Below are 16,633 nucleotides of genomic sequence, written 5' to 3'. Positions count from 1 at the left end.
TTAGTGGTTCTATGTTGCTTTTTAAAGTTTTCTCAATCTTGCATTTTCCCACTACTCTTGGCAAATTTATACAAACGAGCTTTTAGTTTGATACTTTTTTTCATTTCCCACCCTTGCTAACTTACTTGCTCCCCACTTTTAACTGGAATATACTTCTGTTGAACACCGTGAAAAATCTCTTTTAAAGTCTTCCACTGTTCCTCAACCGTCCCACCATATGGTCTGTGTTCCCAGTCTACACAAGCCAAATCCTCCCTTATCCCATTGTAGTCTCCACTGTTTAGGCATACAGTAATACACTAGTTTTCTATCGAACTATTGCGCCCTCCATTTGTACGAGAAACTCAATCACACTGTGATCACTCTTTCCAAGAGGATCCCTAACTACAAGATAACTAATTTTACCTGATACATTGCACAGGACCAGAGCTAAGACAGCACATTTACTTGTAGGTTTAGTGACATGTTGTTCAAGAAAGCCATCATGGATGTATTCTATGAAATCCTCCTTAAGACTGCCTTCATCAACTTGATTCACCCAATCTATACCCAAGTTAAAGTCTCCCATAACAACTGCTGTTCCATTCTTACATGCCACAGATATTTGTCTGTTTATTGCCTGTGCGACCGTAATATTATAATTCGGTGGTTGATAGAAAACTTCCACCAGTGATTATTTCCCTTTTCTATTCCTAATCTCTACCCAGATGGATTCAAAATTCTGCTCATTAGATCTTATATCGTCTTTCATGATCACCCTGGTCTCATCCTTAACTAAGACCGCTAACCCACCTCCCTTACATTCCTGTCTATCCTTCCATATTACCTGATATCCTTGGATATTCACTTCCCAATCCTCTCCACCCTGCAACCACAATTCTGTAATGCCCATGAAATCATACCCCTTTGTAGTGATTAGTGCCAAAAGTTCACTGACCTTATTTTGAATACTACGGGCATTCAGATAAAGTGCCATTTCACTCATTGTGCTTTGAAAATCTTGTAATCTTTTTCTCTTTTGAACTTGTCTTTTCTTTACTCCACTCTTACTTTTCTCTTTTTTATCTTTTGATTTTTCATTATCTTCATCCACAGTTTTCTCTTTTACTTTATCTATACATTTCTAATCTGTTGAACCCATTCCCCCTACTAAACCCACCCCCTACAATTTAGTTTAAAGCCCTACGCACAGCCCTGGTTATGCGATTCACGAGCAGCCAGGTCCCATCACAGTTCAGCTGGAGCCTGTCCCATTGGTACAGCTCCCTCCTTCCCAATACTGGTGCCAATTTCCTGCAAAATCAAACCTACTCCACCCACACCAATCCTTCAGCCCCACATATAACTCTCTAATCTTCTAAACCCCATGCCAATTTGCTCATGGCTCAGTAGTAATCCAGAGATTACCACCTTTTCTGTTCTGCATTTTAATTTAGTCCCTAGTTGCTCAAATTCCCTCAGTAGAAGGGAATTTGCTGTTTGCTGTTGTGTGCTGGGGCAGCAGGCTGAGGATGGCAGACACCAACAGGATCAACAAATTCATTCGTAAGGCCAGTGATGTTGTGGGGATGGAACTGGACTCTCTCACAGTGGTGTCTGAAAAGAGGATGTTGTCTAAGTTGCATGCCATCTTGGGCAATGTCTCCCATCCTCTACAGAATGTGCTGGGTGGGCACAGGAGTACATTCAGCCAGAGACTCATTCCTCTGAGATGCAGCACAGAGCGTCATAGGAAGTCATTCCTCCCTGTGGCCATCAAACTTTACAACTCCTCCCTTGGAGGGTCAGACACCCTGAGCCGAGAGGCTGGTCCTGGACTTATTTCATAATTTACTGGCATAATTTACATATTACTATTTAACTACTTATTACTATTTTCTATTACTATTCTATTACTATTTATTATTTCTATGACTATTACTATTTACTATTTACTAATAGTAATATTACTATTACTATTTCTATTACTATTTATTATTTATGGTGCAACTGTAACGAAAACCAATTTGCCCCAGGATCAATAAAGTATGACTATGACTATGACTATGACTAGGACCTCTTTCCTTGTTCTACCTATGCCACACCTTGTCAAAGGCCTTCTGAAAATCCAAGTACACAACATCCACTGATTCTCCTTTGTCTATCCGGCTTGTTATTTTATTAAAGAATTCCAACAGATCTTCCGTTAAAGAAACTATGCCGACTACGTCCTATTTTATCATGTGCCTCCAAGTACCCCAAAGTCCCACATTGAACAATCAACTCCAAACAACTGAGGTCAGACGAACTGGCCTATAGTTTCCTTTCTTCTGTGTCTCTCCCTGCTTGAAGAGTGGAGAGATATTTGCAATTTTCCAATATTCCAGAACCATTCCAGAATCTAAAGATTCTTGAAAGATCATTACTAATGCCTCCATAATCTTTTCAGCCACCTCTTGCAGAATCCTAGCAGGTACACCATCTGTCCAGGTGACCTAAAGACATTTCATTTTCCCAAGAAACATCTGTCTAGTAATGGCAACTTAACGCACACCTGCTCCCCGACACTCAAGCTTCCAGCATACTGCTAGTGTCTTCCTCATTTCATCCACTATTTTGTTGTCCCCTATTACTACCTCTCCAGCATCATTTTACAGCAGTCTGAAATCCAATCTCACCTCTCTTTTACACTTTATCTATCCATACAAACTGTTTGCATCTTCTTTATTATTGGCTAGCTTACTCTTATATTCCATCTTATCCTTCTTAATGATTTTTTCAGTTGCCTTCTGCTGGGTTTTAAAAGTTTCCCAATTCTCTAATTTCCCACTAATTTTTGCTCTATTATATGCCATCTTTTTGGCTTTTATGTTTGCTTTGACTTCTCGTTAGCCACCTACCTTGTGTCATCTCGCCTTTAGAATACATCTTCCTCTATGGGTTGTATATACACTGTGCCTTCTGAATTGCTTCCAGAAACTCTATCCATTTATGTTCTGCCACCATCCCTTTCACTGTTATTTTCAAAGCAATTTTGGCTAGATCCTCTCTCATGCCTCTGTAATTCCCTTTACTCCACTGTAATCCTGATATATCTGACTTTAGCTCTCCTTCTCAAATTGCATGGTGAATTCTATTATATTATGATTACTTACCCCTAAGAGTACCTTTACCTTAAGCTCTCTAAACAATTCTGGTTCATTGCACAACACTCAATCCAGAATAGCTGATACCTCAGTGGACTCAACCATGAGCTGCTTTAAAAAGCCATCCCGCAAGCATTCTAGAAATTCCACTTCTTGGGATCCAGCACAAACTGATTTTCCCAATCTACCTGCATATTGAAATTCCCCGCCACTATTGTAACATTGCCCATTTGGCATGCATTTTCTATCTCCCATTGTAATTTGTAGACCACATCCTTACTAGAGTTTAGGGATCTGTATATAACTCTCATCAGGGTCTTTTTACCCTTGAAGTTCCTTAGCTCTACCCACAATGATTCAATATCTTCTGACCCTACATCACCTTTCTAATGATTTGATTTCATTTTTTACCAACAGAGCAATGCCTCCACATCTCCCTACCCTTTTGATACAATGTGTATCCTTCAATGCGAATACACACAAAATCATACATGCCAGTCTGTAACTGTGCTACAAGTTCATTGACCTTATTCCATATACTGCACACATTCAAATATAACATCTTTAGTCCTGTATTCACCATTTTCGATTTTGTCCACTTTTTACATTGCAACTCATCCTGTTGATTACAATTGTGCTCTATCATCAGCCTCTCCTTGCTAGGAGTCCCATTACACACTGCCTCCATTTGTAAACCAACTACCTCATCCTCAGCACTATCACTCAGGCTCCTATCCCCATGTCAAATTAGTTTAATCCCTCCTGAACAACTCTAGCAAACCTGCATGCAAGGATATTGTGCCCCCTTGGATTCAGGTGTAACCTGTCCCTTTTGTACAGGCCATACCCAGAAGAGAACCCCTGACCTCTCCACTAATTCCTTGGCCACACATACAGCTGCCAAATCATACTATTCTTACCCTCACTGGCACGTGGCACGGGCAGAAATCCAGTGATTACTACACTGGGGTCCTGTTTTACAGCTTTCTACACAGCTCCCTCAAATCTCTCTTCAGGACCTCCTCAACTTATCAACCCATTTCATTGGTGCCAAGATGCACCAAGATTTCTGGCTGCTCACCCTCCCTCCTGAAAATGCAATGGACCTGATCCGAGACATCCGTGATCCAGGCAACTGGGAGGCAACATACCACCTGGGTGTCTCCATCGTGCCCACAGAATCTTGTCCCTGTTCTTCTGCCTATGGAATCTCCTATCAACACTGCAGTCTTCTTCACCTCTCTGCTCTTCTGAGCCACAGCATCAGATTCAATGCCAGAGACCTGGTCACTGTGGTTACCCCCGGTAGGTTGTCCCCTTCAACGGTATCTAAAGTGTTACATTTATATTGAGGGGTATGACCACAGGTGTACTCTGCACTGGCTGAGCATCTCCCCTCCTTCTCCGGACAGTCACCCATTTACCAATCTCCTGAAACCAAGGGTGACTACCTCCCTGTAGCTCCTATCTATCACTTCCTCTTTCTCCCATATGAAGCTAAGGTCAGTGAGCTGCAGCTCCAGTTCCTTAACACATTCTCTGAGGAGCCGCAGCTTGACGCACCTGGTGCAGATGTGTTTATCCGAGAGACTGGATGTCTCCCAGAATACTCACATCTCACACACAGTATGAGACACTGCCCCTGGAGTCATTCTCAGTACACTATGATGCCCTAACAGATAAGGAATGGACAATTAAGAACAAAAATACCCCTGCTTCGATGTTTGATATTCTCTGTGTTGCTAGCTCAGTTTTTGCTGTTTGTGCAATCTGTTCTCTCTCTGCATGTTGGGTGCTTGATGTTTTCTTTGAACGGGTTCCTTGGTGCCTCTTTGTTCCTTCGCTGCATCGGAGGGTAAACCTCAGAGTTGTATTCTGTATAAACAATTTGGAAATTAATCTACTTTGAATCTTTGAGTGAGGGCGCTCCCAAATGGAGACATTGACTGATCTCCCAGTCTGGGGCAGTGAGGGACTTTCTGATCACCACTGCTGTGCTGAGGGCATTCTCCATCTTGCAGTTTGAGGATGATCTGAATTTGGGATATTGCACTACAGTTGGATTGGGAACAGTGCCTGTGACCTTGATCTGGACCTGTCCGATGAATGAACGTAATCTCTGTCTGTAGTCTGCATGAGCTTGGGCTGGGGAGGCTGATTTCAGATTAGATGGTGAGTGTAATAGTGAGGCAGATCACATTCTGAGGCAGTGAAGGATGTGAGAGTAATCCCAACATTGAACACTGTAACTTCAGTCTATAACAGTAAGGTATCATCAGCCTGTGTTGAGGTGGTGACATAATTTTTGATTCTTCCCCAGTTGCTCCAAAGACTCAGGTGTTGACAAGGAGGCCAACAGCTACTGAAGGCGAGAGTCTGTCGTGCATCATCACTCCCTTCTACCCCCGAGCTATCAAGGCTACTTGGCTGAAGAATGGGCAGGTTGTCTCTGAGGGCTACAAGGTGACGGTGCTACCAAACTACAATGATACATATTGGATGGAACTAGTCATTGAGCTGCAGGGCAACGACCCGAACATCTATGCTTGTCATGTCGAGCACAGCAGCCTGCCAAAGGCGAAGGGAGGTAGGTCATCGTACGGTACAGAATTTGCTTCATTCTGCCTGTGGTGGCTCATGTGCAGCAGAGAAGGAAGCTCTTCGGCCTGTCTGATTCATGCAAACCCTCTAGTTCTCATAAACACTTGGCCCGTCCCCTTCTTTAACCTAATGATTCAACTGCTCATCTAGGTACGTCTTGAAAATTATGACGGTTTCTGCCTCCACCATCTCCTCAGGCAGTCTATTCCCAACTCCAACACGCCCTTGGTGAAAGTATTCATCTGTAGATTCTCTATAAACCTCTTAGTCATTATCTTAAACCTACGTCGAGTTATAGGCACCTTTACTATGGGGAAGGGTTTACTACTGTTCAAGCAAACACATGAAGTGGAAGCATAAACTGCAGCAAGTAAAACCTGTAGCACTCTTCAGAATCAGAATCAGGTTTATTGTTGCTGGCATCTGTTGTGAAATTTGTTAACTTAGCAGCAGCAGAACAATGCAATGCTTGATAATATAGAAAAAACATAAAACAAGTAAGTAAATCAACTACAGTAATTATATATATGTATATTGAACAGATTTTAAAATAGTGCAAAAACAGAAATAATATATATTTTTAAAAATTCTTCCAACATTTTCTATGTGTTTCCTATCTACACCCCTAATAATTCTGTATAACTCCATCAGGTCCATCCTCAGTCTCCTCCCGTCTAAAGAAAACAAAACCAGTGTAGCCATTCTCTCTTCCCATTTCATCTGAGCCACATTCCAGCGAATCTCCTCTGCACTCTGTCCAATGCAATCACATCTCTCCTCTGCTCTGGTGACCAGAACTGTAAACAATACTCAGAATGTAGCCTCACCGGTGTTTTATAAAGCTGTACCATAATTCCCATGCCCTTGTATTCTATGCACTGATAATTGGTATCTCATACACTTCCTTCACCACCCTATTTACAAATTTGAAAGACCTAATCAAGAATCTCCACCATAAAGCTGCACCATAAGTTCCCTTCTCTTGAATTCTATGTCCTAATCAATGAAATCCAGCATCCTGTAGGCTATCTTAACCACCTTGTCCTCTACTTTGAATGACTTGCTCAAGTAGCCCCACTCCTTCTCACACACCTCTGAAAATTTCTTAATTCCAAGAACATATCCCATTTCCATTTTGGAAGTTATTATTTACTGTGCTCTTTTATCACTCGAATTAAATCTGTTCCTTCTGCTCACCAGATGTTACAGAAGCAGTTGAGCTGTTGGTCAAAGAAATATAGTAAGAACTCAACAGAAAGAACAACTAAGAAGCAATTGGGACTGTGGGGAAGACCTGACTGTCAAGTGGTCACTGCCTGGCTGTTGGGTGTTTGATTGTCATAGATTCGTAGAATTCTGCAGCAGAGAAACAGACCCTTCAGCCCAACACACCTTTGTCGATCAAGATTCCGGTTCAAAGAAGTCCCATTTATCCTGGCCCATATCTCCCTAAACCCTTCAGATCCATGTACTGGTGGATGTATCTTTTAAAAGATGCTAACTTGTCTGCCTCAACCACTTCTTCTGGCACCCATAAATTGACCATCATGTTGCCACTCAGGTTCCTGTTACATCTTTTCTCTCTTAACTTAAACCTATACCATCAGGAGCCCTGAAAAATTATTGTGCACTCTCTCTATGCCCCTCAAAATTTTATATACCTCTCTCTATAACTCAGCCCCCTACACTCCAGGAAAATAATCCCAGCCTATCTTATCTCTCCTTATATCTCAAGCATTCCATTCCTGGCACCATCTTTGTGAATCTCCTCTGCATCCTTTCCATCCTAATGACATCCTTCCTTCCTCAAAAACCTTCCATTCTCCTATCTTCCAATACTATCCACATAGGACTACCCTCCCCAGCACCCCGCGCTCCCCCCCCGCCCCACTTCTCCCGACTCCCATCAGGCACAGATACAAAAGCCTGAAGGCATGTACTACAATGATCAATGAACACTTCTGTCGTGCTCCTGTGAGAAAATTGAGTGGTCCCCAAACATAGTAAGATAGGCATCTGACCTCACAATCTAACTTTTAATGGTCTTGCATCCTAGTGCCAGCTAGCACCACACATCCTCTGTAAAAGTAATACATTACTCTGCATTCTGTTATTGATTTCCCTTGTACAACCTTAATATCCTGATGTAATGATTTGTATGGACGGAATGCAAACCATGTATTTCCACTGTACCTGGTAACTGGTGACAATAATAAAATAATTTATACATTTACCGATCTTTACTTGGTGGACAGGAGTTGGTGAGCCCCATGGTGCAGGTCCTATGTTGGGGCTGATGACTGTGTTTGCGATAATCTTTGGAGTGATGTAGAGGTGCAGCAAGGAGAGAACCAAGGCGTCACTGGAGGTGGGTAAGCATACAGATGCCTTTGTTAAACCTGCTTGCTGTGACAGTATTAGACTGTACATTCAATCTCCTCTCTTTTCTCCTTTGCAGATCAGCATTCGGCTCTAACTCAAGCACAGTTCTGAACACAGGGTCCAGCTTCAAACACGTTTTTTTGATGAGTGACTGCACACCTCAGCAAGCTTAGTCAGAATCAGGATCAGATTTAATATCACTGGCATAGATCGTGAGATTTGTTAACTTTACGGCAGCAGTACAATGAAATTGACAATAAATAAAAAACTGAGTTACGTAAAGTATATATATGGCTGTAAGTTAAACTAAGTAGTGCAAGATAACAGAAATAAAAGAAGTAGGAAGTGGTGTTCATGGGTTCAATGTCCATTGATAAATCGGCTGGCAGAGGGGAAGAAGCTGTGCCAAGGCTTCTGTGCCTCCTTCCTGATGGCTCCAGTGTGAAGAGGGCATGTCCTGGGTGGTGGTGGATGTAGCCTTCCTAAGGCATCGCTCCTTGAAGATATTTTGGATACTATGGAGGCTGGTACCCCTGATAGATCTGACTAATTTTACAAGTTTCTGCAATTTATTTCAATCTTGTCCAGTAATCCCTCATAACAGATGGTGATGCAGCCAGTCAGAATGTTCTCCATCGTACATTTGTAGAAGTTTTCAAGTGTTTTGGTTGACCAACAAAATCACCTCAACCTCCCAATGAAATACAGCCGCTGTCTTGGCTTCTTTATAGCTGCATCCTCAGAGATGTTGACACCCAGGAACTTGAAATTGCTCATTCTCTCCACTTCTGATCTTTATGAAGATAGGTTTAGTGTTGCATCCACTGTGGGAACTTGCTGGCTGAATCTTCTGCTGCTTTGACCAACTCCCGTTTAGCTATGTTTTAAATTTTTTCTGACATCTGAGAAAGATTTCAAGTTCCAGTGTTGCAGTGCACTGATGTTTGACACTCATTTGTAAGGTCCCTCTCCAGTCCTAATTCCACCACAAATGCTATATGTCAAATTGTTGCTCTGAAGTATGAATGCCTGTTTTGAACACTGGACAGCCAAGAGTAATTCTTTTCTTCATTGGAGATTGGCAGGGTCCAACATTTAGTTAATAATATGATCAGAAACTCTGGGATGTTGTGGCAATTTGGTGAATGAGACAGTACAAAATTTGAGGATTATACAATGGAATAAATATTGTTACTTTCCCTGTTGTATGGTTGGGCAAACTCGTATTGTTTTCTCTGGAGCATTAAAGGTTGAGGGCAGACCTGATAGAGATTTATATAATCCTGAGAGACATATAGAGATGGGCTAGTCAGTTTCTTCCACAGACTAGAAATGTCAAATATTAAATGCACCAATCACACTGTAAAAAAAAACTTACTTCTGACATCCCTCTATAATTTATTCTAATCATCTTCAAATTATTCCCCCTCATATTAGCCATTTCCACCATGGGAAAACTCTGGCTATCCACTCAATCTATTTTTCTTATGCCTCTTACCATCTTTATATCTCTGTCAAGTCACCTCTCATCCTTCTTTGCTCCAAAGATAAAAGCCCTAGCTCACTGAAACTATCTTCATAAGACATACTCACTAATGCAGGCAGCATCCTGGTAAATCTCCACTGCACCCTACCTCAAGCTTCTACATCCTTCCGATAATGAAGTGGCCAAAAATGAACACAATAATGAAATTATAATCCATGATCAGCACAGCCCCGCTAAAGATGCAGACATGCGATCCCGCAACGTTTTCCCAAGACTGAGTGTCTAAACATGCGGTCTCCAGGGGCACAATGCATTGCACCTTCGACACTATAACAGCCCCTCAGCAATGGTCCTTCTTCAGATAATCCACTTCTTAAAGTGAATCAGAACCTTAGTTACAACAGTGGAGACTGGCACAACCTCTCCAGTTGCACAGTGCTCCCCTTGCACTGTCTCTCAACAGAACAGTTCTCCCTCAATATCTCTCTTTCAGTGCTTCCTTAAAATCAATCTTTACAGTAGCGCAGTCTCTCAGTATCTCCCTTTAACTGTCTCAGCACGCACCTCTGCTGTTACAGCACTTCCTTGGAATGTCCTGTTACAGTGGAGCACTTGCTTCATATTACTCTTTCAAATGGTACAGTGTTTCCTCAGTCCTGCCCCCCTGACAGGGTAATATTGCCAGCTGACAATGCAACACTCCCTCAACACTGGCCTCTGCGTGCAGCATTCTTAGGACTGAGCCCAGCAGTGCAGCACTCCGGGTGTCGCCCTCTGTCTGTACATTGATGACTCAGCACAGAAGATGCTGCATTCCATACTATTGTTCCTCCTATGTTGCACAGCTTCACGACAAAGATACCACACGGATCATGAATGAAATCCATTCCTGAGAAGTGAACGTGAAGAGGGTCACAGACCTGCTGTGAGAGCATTCATCAGGAAGTTGACCCACAAGAGAGCATCCAGCCCCGATGGGGCACCTGGCCGAGTACTAAAGACCCCTGGTGATCATGTCGCTGGAGTGTTCACTTAAAGCTTTTAACCTCTCACTTCAGCAGTCTGAGGTACCGATCTGCTTCAAGCAGGCTTCAACCTCACTGGTGCCAAAGAAGAATGTGGTAACCTGCCCCAGTGACCATCATCCTGTAGCACCTACATCCACTGAGATGATGTATTTTGAGAGGTTAGTGATGAAACATATCAACTCATGTCTGAGAAACATCTTGGATCCATTCCAATTTGCACACCTTCACAACAGGTCCACTACAGATGCCATTTCATTGGCTCTTCACTCAACGCTGGAACATCAGGACGGCAAAGGTGCATACATCACAATACTCTTTATAGGCATTTAATTGTATCACCCCCTCCAAAGTAATCAATAAGCTTCAAGACCTTGACCTTAATATCTCCGTGTGCAATTGGATCCTCAATTTCCTGGCATGTAAACACCAGTCAGTTCAGATTGCCAGCAACATGTCCATCAGCACAGATACACCACAAGGCTATGTGCAGGGCACCCTGCTGTACTTGCTTTATACTTTTGGCTGTGCGGCTATGCACAGCTCCAATGCCATATGTAAGTTTGTTGGCTGAATCAAAGGCGGTGATGAATTAGCATGTAGGAGGCAGATTGAAAATCTAGCAGAGTGGCACCACAACAACAATTTCTTACTCAATGTCAGCAAGATCAAGGGGCTGATTATTGACTTCAGGAGGAAGAAACCAGAGCTCTGTGAGCCAGTCCTCATCGGGGGATAAGATGTGGAGAGACTTTAAATTCCTCGGTGCTATTATTTCAGATGATCTGTCCTGGGTCTTGCAGTAAGTGCCATTACTTCCTTAATTTTGTGAAGATTTGGCATAAAATCTAAAACATTGATAAGCATTTGCAGTTGGATGGTGGAGGGTACATTGACTGGCTGCATTACAGCCTATTATGGAAACACTAATGCCCTTGAATGGAAAATCCTACAAACAAATAGTGGATGCAGCCTAGTCCATCACGGTTAAAGCCCTCTGTACCAGTGAGCACAACTACATGGTGAGCTGCTGCAGGAAAGCAGCATCCATCATCAAGGATGCCCACCACCCAGGCCTTGCTCTCTGCTCTCTGCTGCCATCAGCAAGAATGTACAGGAGCCTCAGGGTTTTCACCACCAGCTTCAGAAACAGTCACTACCCCTCAACTATTCGGCTTTTAAACCGGAAGGGATATCTTCCCTCACTCCATGACTGAACTGTTCACACAACCTATGAACTCACTTTCAAGGTCCCTCCATCTTATGTTCTCAGTACTGTATTTGTTGCTTGCGTATTTATTTATTTAGTTAGTTTTTTGCAGTTTTTTTGTTTTTCCCTCCTGTTGAGTGCAGACCTTTGATGATTCTATCGTGTTTCTTGGATTCACCGTGTATGTCCAATAGAAAACCAATCTCAGGGTTGTATATGGTAACATATACATACTTTGATAATAACATTACTTTGAACAGAAGTGGGAAAGTGAGCACATTCTTGAAGAGCCTGCAAGCATGGTCAGGCTCTGACCACACTGGCTAAAGCCAGATCACTAGATTTGGCTCACAAGCTCAACCGTGAAGCTCAGCTCTAAAGTGAGCGAGGTACTAAAATTGCTTTAAAATTGTTTTAAAAATTATAGGAAACTTTCAGTCAAATTGAAATTTCGTGAATAAGTTCATTTAGGTTTGTCCAAAAATTGTGCGTTCATACTCCAGGGAGGAGATATACAAGGTAAGATTTTGATTAATCTGATGTTTCAGTATCTGGGTCGCAGATAACACTTCCCTTGCTCCCCGAACCTCACCGTTGCCTCAATTCCCATAGTTCGAGGCGACTCCCTTGGGTCTCTACTTCTGTTTTCCCTTCAATGTCTATTTTCTGAGTTCCCTTCAAACTCTGTCCGTTATTCTCTACTGAAATTGACAGGGTCCCCGGAACAGTACCGGAGTTCCCGTTCTCGGCCTCCCCAGAAACTTGTTAGTGTCCCGGATGCCAGGCTCCCTGGAAATTGACCAGGCTCTTAATCCCGTGCACTCTTCCGGGGTCACAGGAAAATTTATCATAACATTGCGTAAGATCTTTAAAAGAGTTGAAAACGCATTGGGATATTACATTGGGTTACATTCAGTACTCGTGAAATTCTGATAGTCTGGTTCCTCTGAAGTCTTGAGCGCACTGGGATATCGGAGCTTCACAGATCTTACTATGGAGGGAATGCGGTCGAGATTCACCTGGGTCCTGGCCTGTGGAGTTCCTTCAGCACTTTGCTTGTGCTGAGGCTGGAATTCTTGGGGGTTCTCTTTTTATGTTCGCGGAACAGGCACTCCGCAGTTACAAACGCCCGATTTATGGACACTTATAAACACTCATGGAATCGTGCATTTGCCAGACCAAGGTGGATAGGAGCTTATACGGAGCTGCAGGCACCTTCTGCGGGGAGGGTACGGGGCATCTACCGTGCCTGCACTCTCCCCACCCAAAGTCGCACTAATTGGGCTCTGTGTAGAGCTGAGCAGACTCGCTCCATCTCTCACTGAGTCAACAAGGCCAGCTGATGGGCGCACGTTATTTTTAAACCAAGGTTTATTCGTATGATTACAATCAATATTATACATTTTACAGGACATACACACTATTTACAGTTTCATATTATAATACGGTCATGACTGTCCAAAACACACATGAGCCCCTGAGGTGCCCACCAGTCCCTGAAAAAGCAATGGTCGTGTATACATGTATACACCTTCTCCAGGGACACCGAGGCATGGATGTAACTCTCTGGCGGCCGCTGTTCCCGTGTCTGCATCGTTCTCCCGTTTCTTCTGTTCCCACAACCCTCCCCCACACACAAAGGAACCCGGGTGATGGCCAGTTCTCAGGACCTGGACCCTGTCGTTACCCGGGGACGACCTGCACATTAAAACCCTGATAACCCAGTGTTCTGGGGTTATCTGGTGGGGTTCGATCAGCAGGTTCTCAGGATTATTTGTATTGGTATCTCACCAGCCTCCTATCTCGTTTTAAAGAAATATTACATAATCTGATAATACATTTTGTCATGAACCAGGCAAGTAGAAAAGATGCGCAGGAAACGGGTTTCAAAATGGAACGGAGGAAGCAGGGTTTCAGTGAGTGAGAGGGAACCCGGCAAATATTACCTGGTGAGCCGGATACTGAACCTTTGTGATCTCTGAAAAGCCAGTTAGGTGATTATTGGAGTGTTACTTTATTGCCCTTCTAACAGTGCAGACGTTCATCGCTTAGTTCCTTAAGGTTGTTGTCGCCGGGGTGGTAATGGGAATGAGCTGCCCCTATCTATTAAATTCTCCCAGTGGGGTGCGACTCAAATAGCCTGACAACCAAGTCCAGTTCCTGATCTTCATGTGTGGCTACCAAGCCCAGCGGAACTGTTTCTACTGCCAGGAGAAGGACCAAAGCTGCGTTACTGGCACTTTAAAACCGGTCCCTTCAGGAAAAGTGTCTCGTCAGCCGTGGTTGGCAATTTATCTAGGAGAAGGAAAACTCTGATCTCAAACTTCTGCTGCCTTGCAGCTATACCCACTCATGGGGAAGGCTTTGGGAGTAAACCCATGAGGGAAAATCTGGAGCTACAGTCCCTACGTTGAGTTTATCGCTGACTGGCAAATCCTGCGAAGCAGCTGCTGCCAAAATGTATCGGTCCCTGTTGTTCCTTTCGGTTCTGCAGATGCCTGGAGAGAGGGAGCTTGCTACATGGGCAACAACTCGTTCTCCACATTATACTGCACAGGCTTGCGTATCTAGACAGCTCGGATGCCACATCCACGGTCGACGCTGACCGACAGAGACCTCAACAAGCCCATCAGTGCCGTTCGATTCACTCTGCAGTGCTCTCTCAGTATTGTCTCCGATCACTGCTGAAGTTACGAAATACCGCTGCTCTGACAGTGCAGAGCTCCCGCAGCACTTCTCTTCAGTATTCTGCACCAGGCAGGATGATCTCTGACAGACTCGAGCTACTCAGGGATATCGTCGAGTACGTGCAGAAGAGAGGGCTGGATGTCTGCCATGTCAGGTTGGTCCGGGAAAAGGCCTTCGCCATGATATGCCACACAGACATTATGGGGTGACTCTAAAACTGGGGTTTGGTGAGGTTGCAATATGGTGCCGGTGAATCACGGTGACATTTTGTGGGCTATGTACAATACTTCTAAATATACCCCTTTTGAATTATTCTCACTGCAATCTGCAGCGTGTAATTTCCCTTTAAGCAATATACTTTTAAGCTGAGGTTGGGTTGGACTATGAAGCGTCTGTTAAGGTTTCCTTTTTGTTTTTTGTTTCCTCTTTTACTGTACCATTTAAATAGCTGTGATGCGCTCTTCGTGCCAGATGTTGGAGAACTGGGAGACCCAGAATCTCCTGGAGATCTACATCTGCATGAAATGCATCTGCCTGCAGCTCCTTGAAGACCATGTTAGGGATCTGGAGCAGCAACTGGATGACCTTTGGCTTGTACGGGAGAGTGAGGACATAACTGATCAAAGTTACAGGGAAGTAGTTACCCTGAAATTGCAGGTGAATAGCTGGGTGACTGTTAGTAGAAATGGAAATAGGCAGTTAGAGCAGAGCACCCCTGTGGCCATTCCCCTCAAAGGGTGGTGAATTTGTGGAATTTGTTGCCACATGCTGCTGTGGAGGCCAGGTCATTGGGTGTACTTAAGGCAGAGATTGATAGGATGTTGATTGGACATGGCATCAAAGGTTACAGGGAGAAAGCCATGAACTGGGGTTGAGGAGGAGAAGAAAAAAATAATCAACCATGATTGAATGTCAGAAAAGACTTGATGGACCAGATGGCCGAATTCTGCTCCTGTGTCTTACGGTCTTATAGATACTGGATCTGCTGTTAGGAAATGATACAGGGCAGGTGACATAAGTTTGTATAGGGCAACATTTTGCATCCAATGCCCATAATGCCATTATTTTCAAGGTAAATATGCAAAAAGAAAGGTCTAGTGCACGGGCTGAGATTCTAAATTGGAGAAAGGCTAATTTTGGTGGTATAAGAAAGAATCTGGTAAGTGTGGATTGTGAATTGCCGTTTTCTGGCAAAGGTGTACTTGGAAAGTTAGAGGCCTTCAAAAACAAACTTTGAGAGTACAAAGCTTGTATGTACTTGTCATATAAATGGTAAAGATAACAGGTGCAGGGAACCTTGGTTTTCAAGAAATATTGAGGCCCTGGTTAAGAGAAAAAGGAGGTGTCTAGCAGGCACAGGCAGGGAGGAACAAATGAGGTGCTTATGGAGTATAAGAAGTGCAAGAGAACACTCAAGAAAAAAATCGGGAAGGCTACAAGAAGACATGAAGTTGCTCAAGCAGAGAAGGTGAAGGAGAATCCCGAAGGATTCTATAGATATGTTAAGAGCAAAAGGATTGCAAGGGACAACATTGGTCCTCTGGAAGACCAGAATAGTAATCCATGTGTGGAGCTGAAACAGATGAGGGAGATCTTCAAAGAGAAAATCTACAAGAGTATGGGGGAGGGGGAGGGTAAGACGACCTGAGTTATAAGGAAAGATTAAATATGTTAGGAATGTATTCTTTAGAATTTAGAAGACTGAGAGGAGATTTGATAGAGGTATACAAAATTATGAGGGGCATAGATAGGGTAAATACAAACAGGCTTTCTTTTTCACTGAGGTTGGCTGGTACTACACCTGGCTTAAGAGTGACAGGTGAGAAGTTTAAGAGGATCCTGAGGAGAAAGTTCTTCACCCAGGGCATTGTGAGGGTGTGGAATGAGCTTCCGACACAAGTGGTTCATGCAAGCTCAATTTCAATGCTTAAGCGAAGTATGGATAGGTACATGGAGAGTAGGGATATGGAGGGCTATGGTCCCGGAGTAGGTCAACTGGAATAGGCAGTTTAAATGGTTTTGGCATGGACTAGATGGGCTGAAGGGCCTGTTTCTATGCTGTACTTCTCCATGACTCTATGATTAATCCCAGAAAGTTCATTGGTGTACTGACTTC

The 16,633-nt window shown here is 43.4% G+C and overlaps 1 protein-coding gene across 2 annotated transcripts in view; it reads left to right on the top strand.

Moving 5' to 3' along the window:
- The window catches only part of LOC140197379 (major histocompatibility complex class I-related gene protein-like), a 51,045-nt gene extending 42,353 nt beyond the window's left edge, over positions 1-8,692 (top strand). For both annotated transcript variants that reach the window (XM_072257336.1, XM_072257338.1), the window contains exons 4-6: positions 5,446-5,712; positions 7,982-8,094; positions 8,185-8,692. In XM_072257336.1, coding sequence (XP_072113437.1) covers positions 5,446-5,712; positions 7,982-8,058 — 344 coding nt within the window. In that variant the 3' untranslated portion in view covers positions 8,059-8,094; positions 8,185-8,692. The remainder of the gene's footprint in view (positions 1-5,445; positions 5,713-7,981; positions 8,095-8,184) is intronic.
- Positions 8,693-16,633: the final 7,941 nt, after the last annotated feature.

The sequence above is a fragment of the Mobula birostris genome, chromosome 5 (assembly GCF_030028105.1).
Source record: "Mobula birostris isolate sMobBir1 chromosome 5, sMobBir1.hap1, whole genome shotgun sequence".
Lineage (NCBI taxonomy): Eukaryota > Metazoa > Chordata > Chondrichthyes > Myliobatiformes > Myliobatidae > Mobula > Mobula birostris.
The sequence above is the reverse complement of the archived record's forward strand: the minus strand, read 5'-3'. Positions and strand labels throughout refer to the sequence as shown.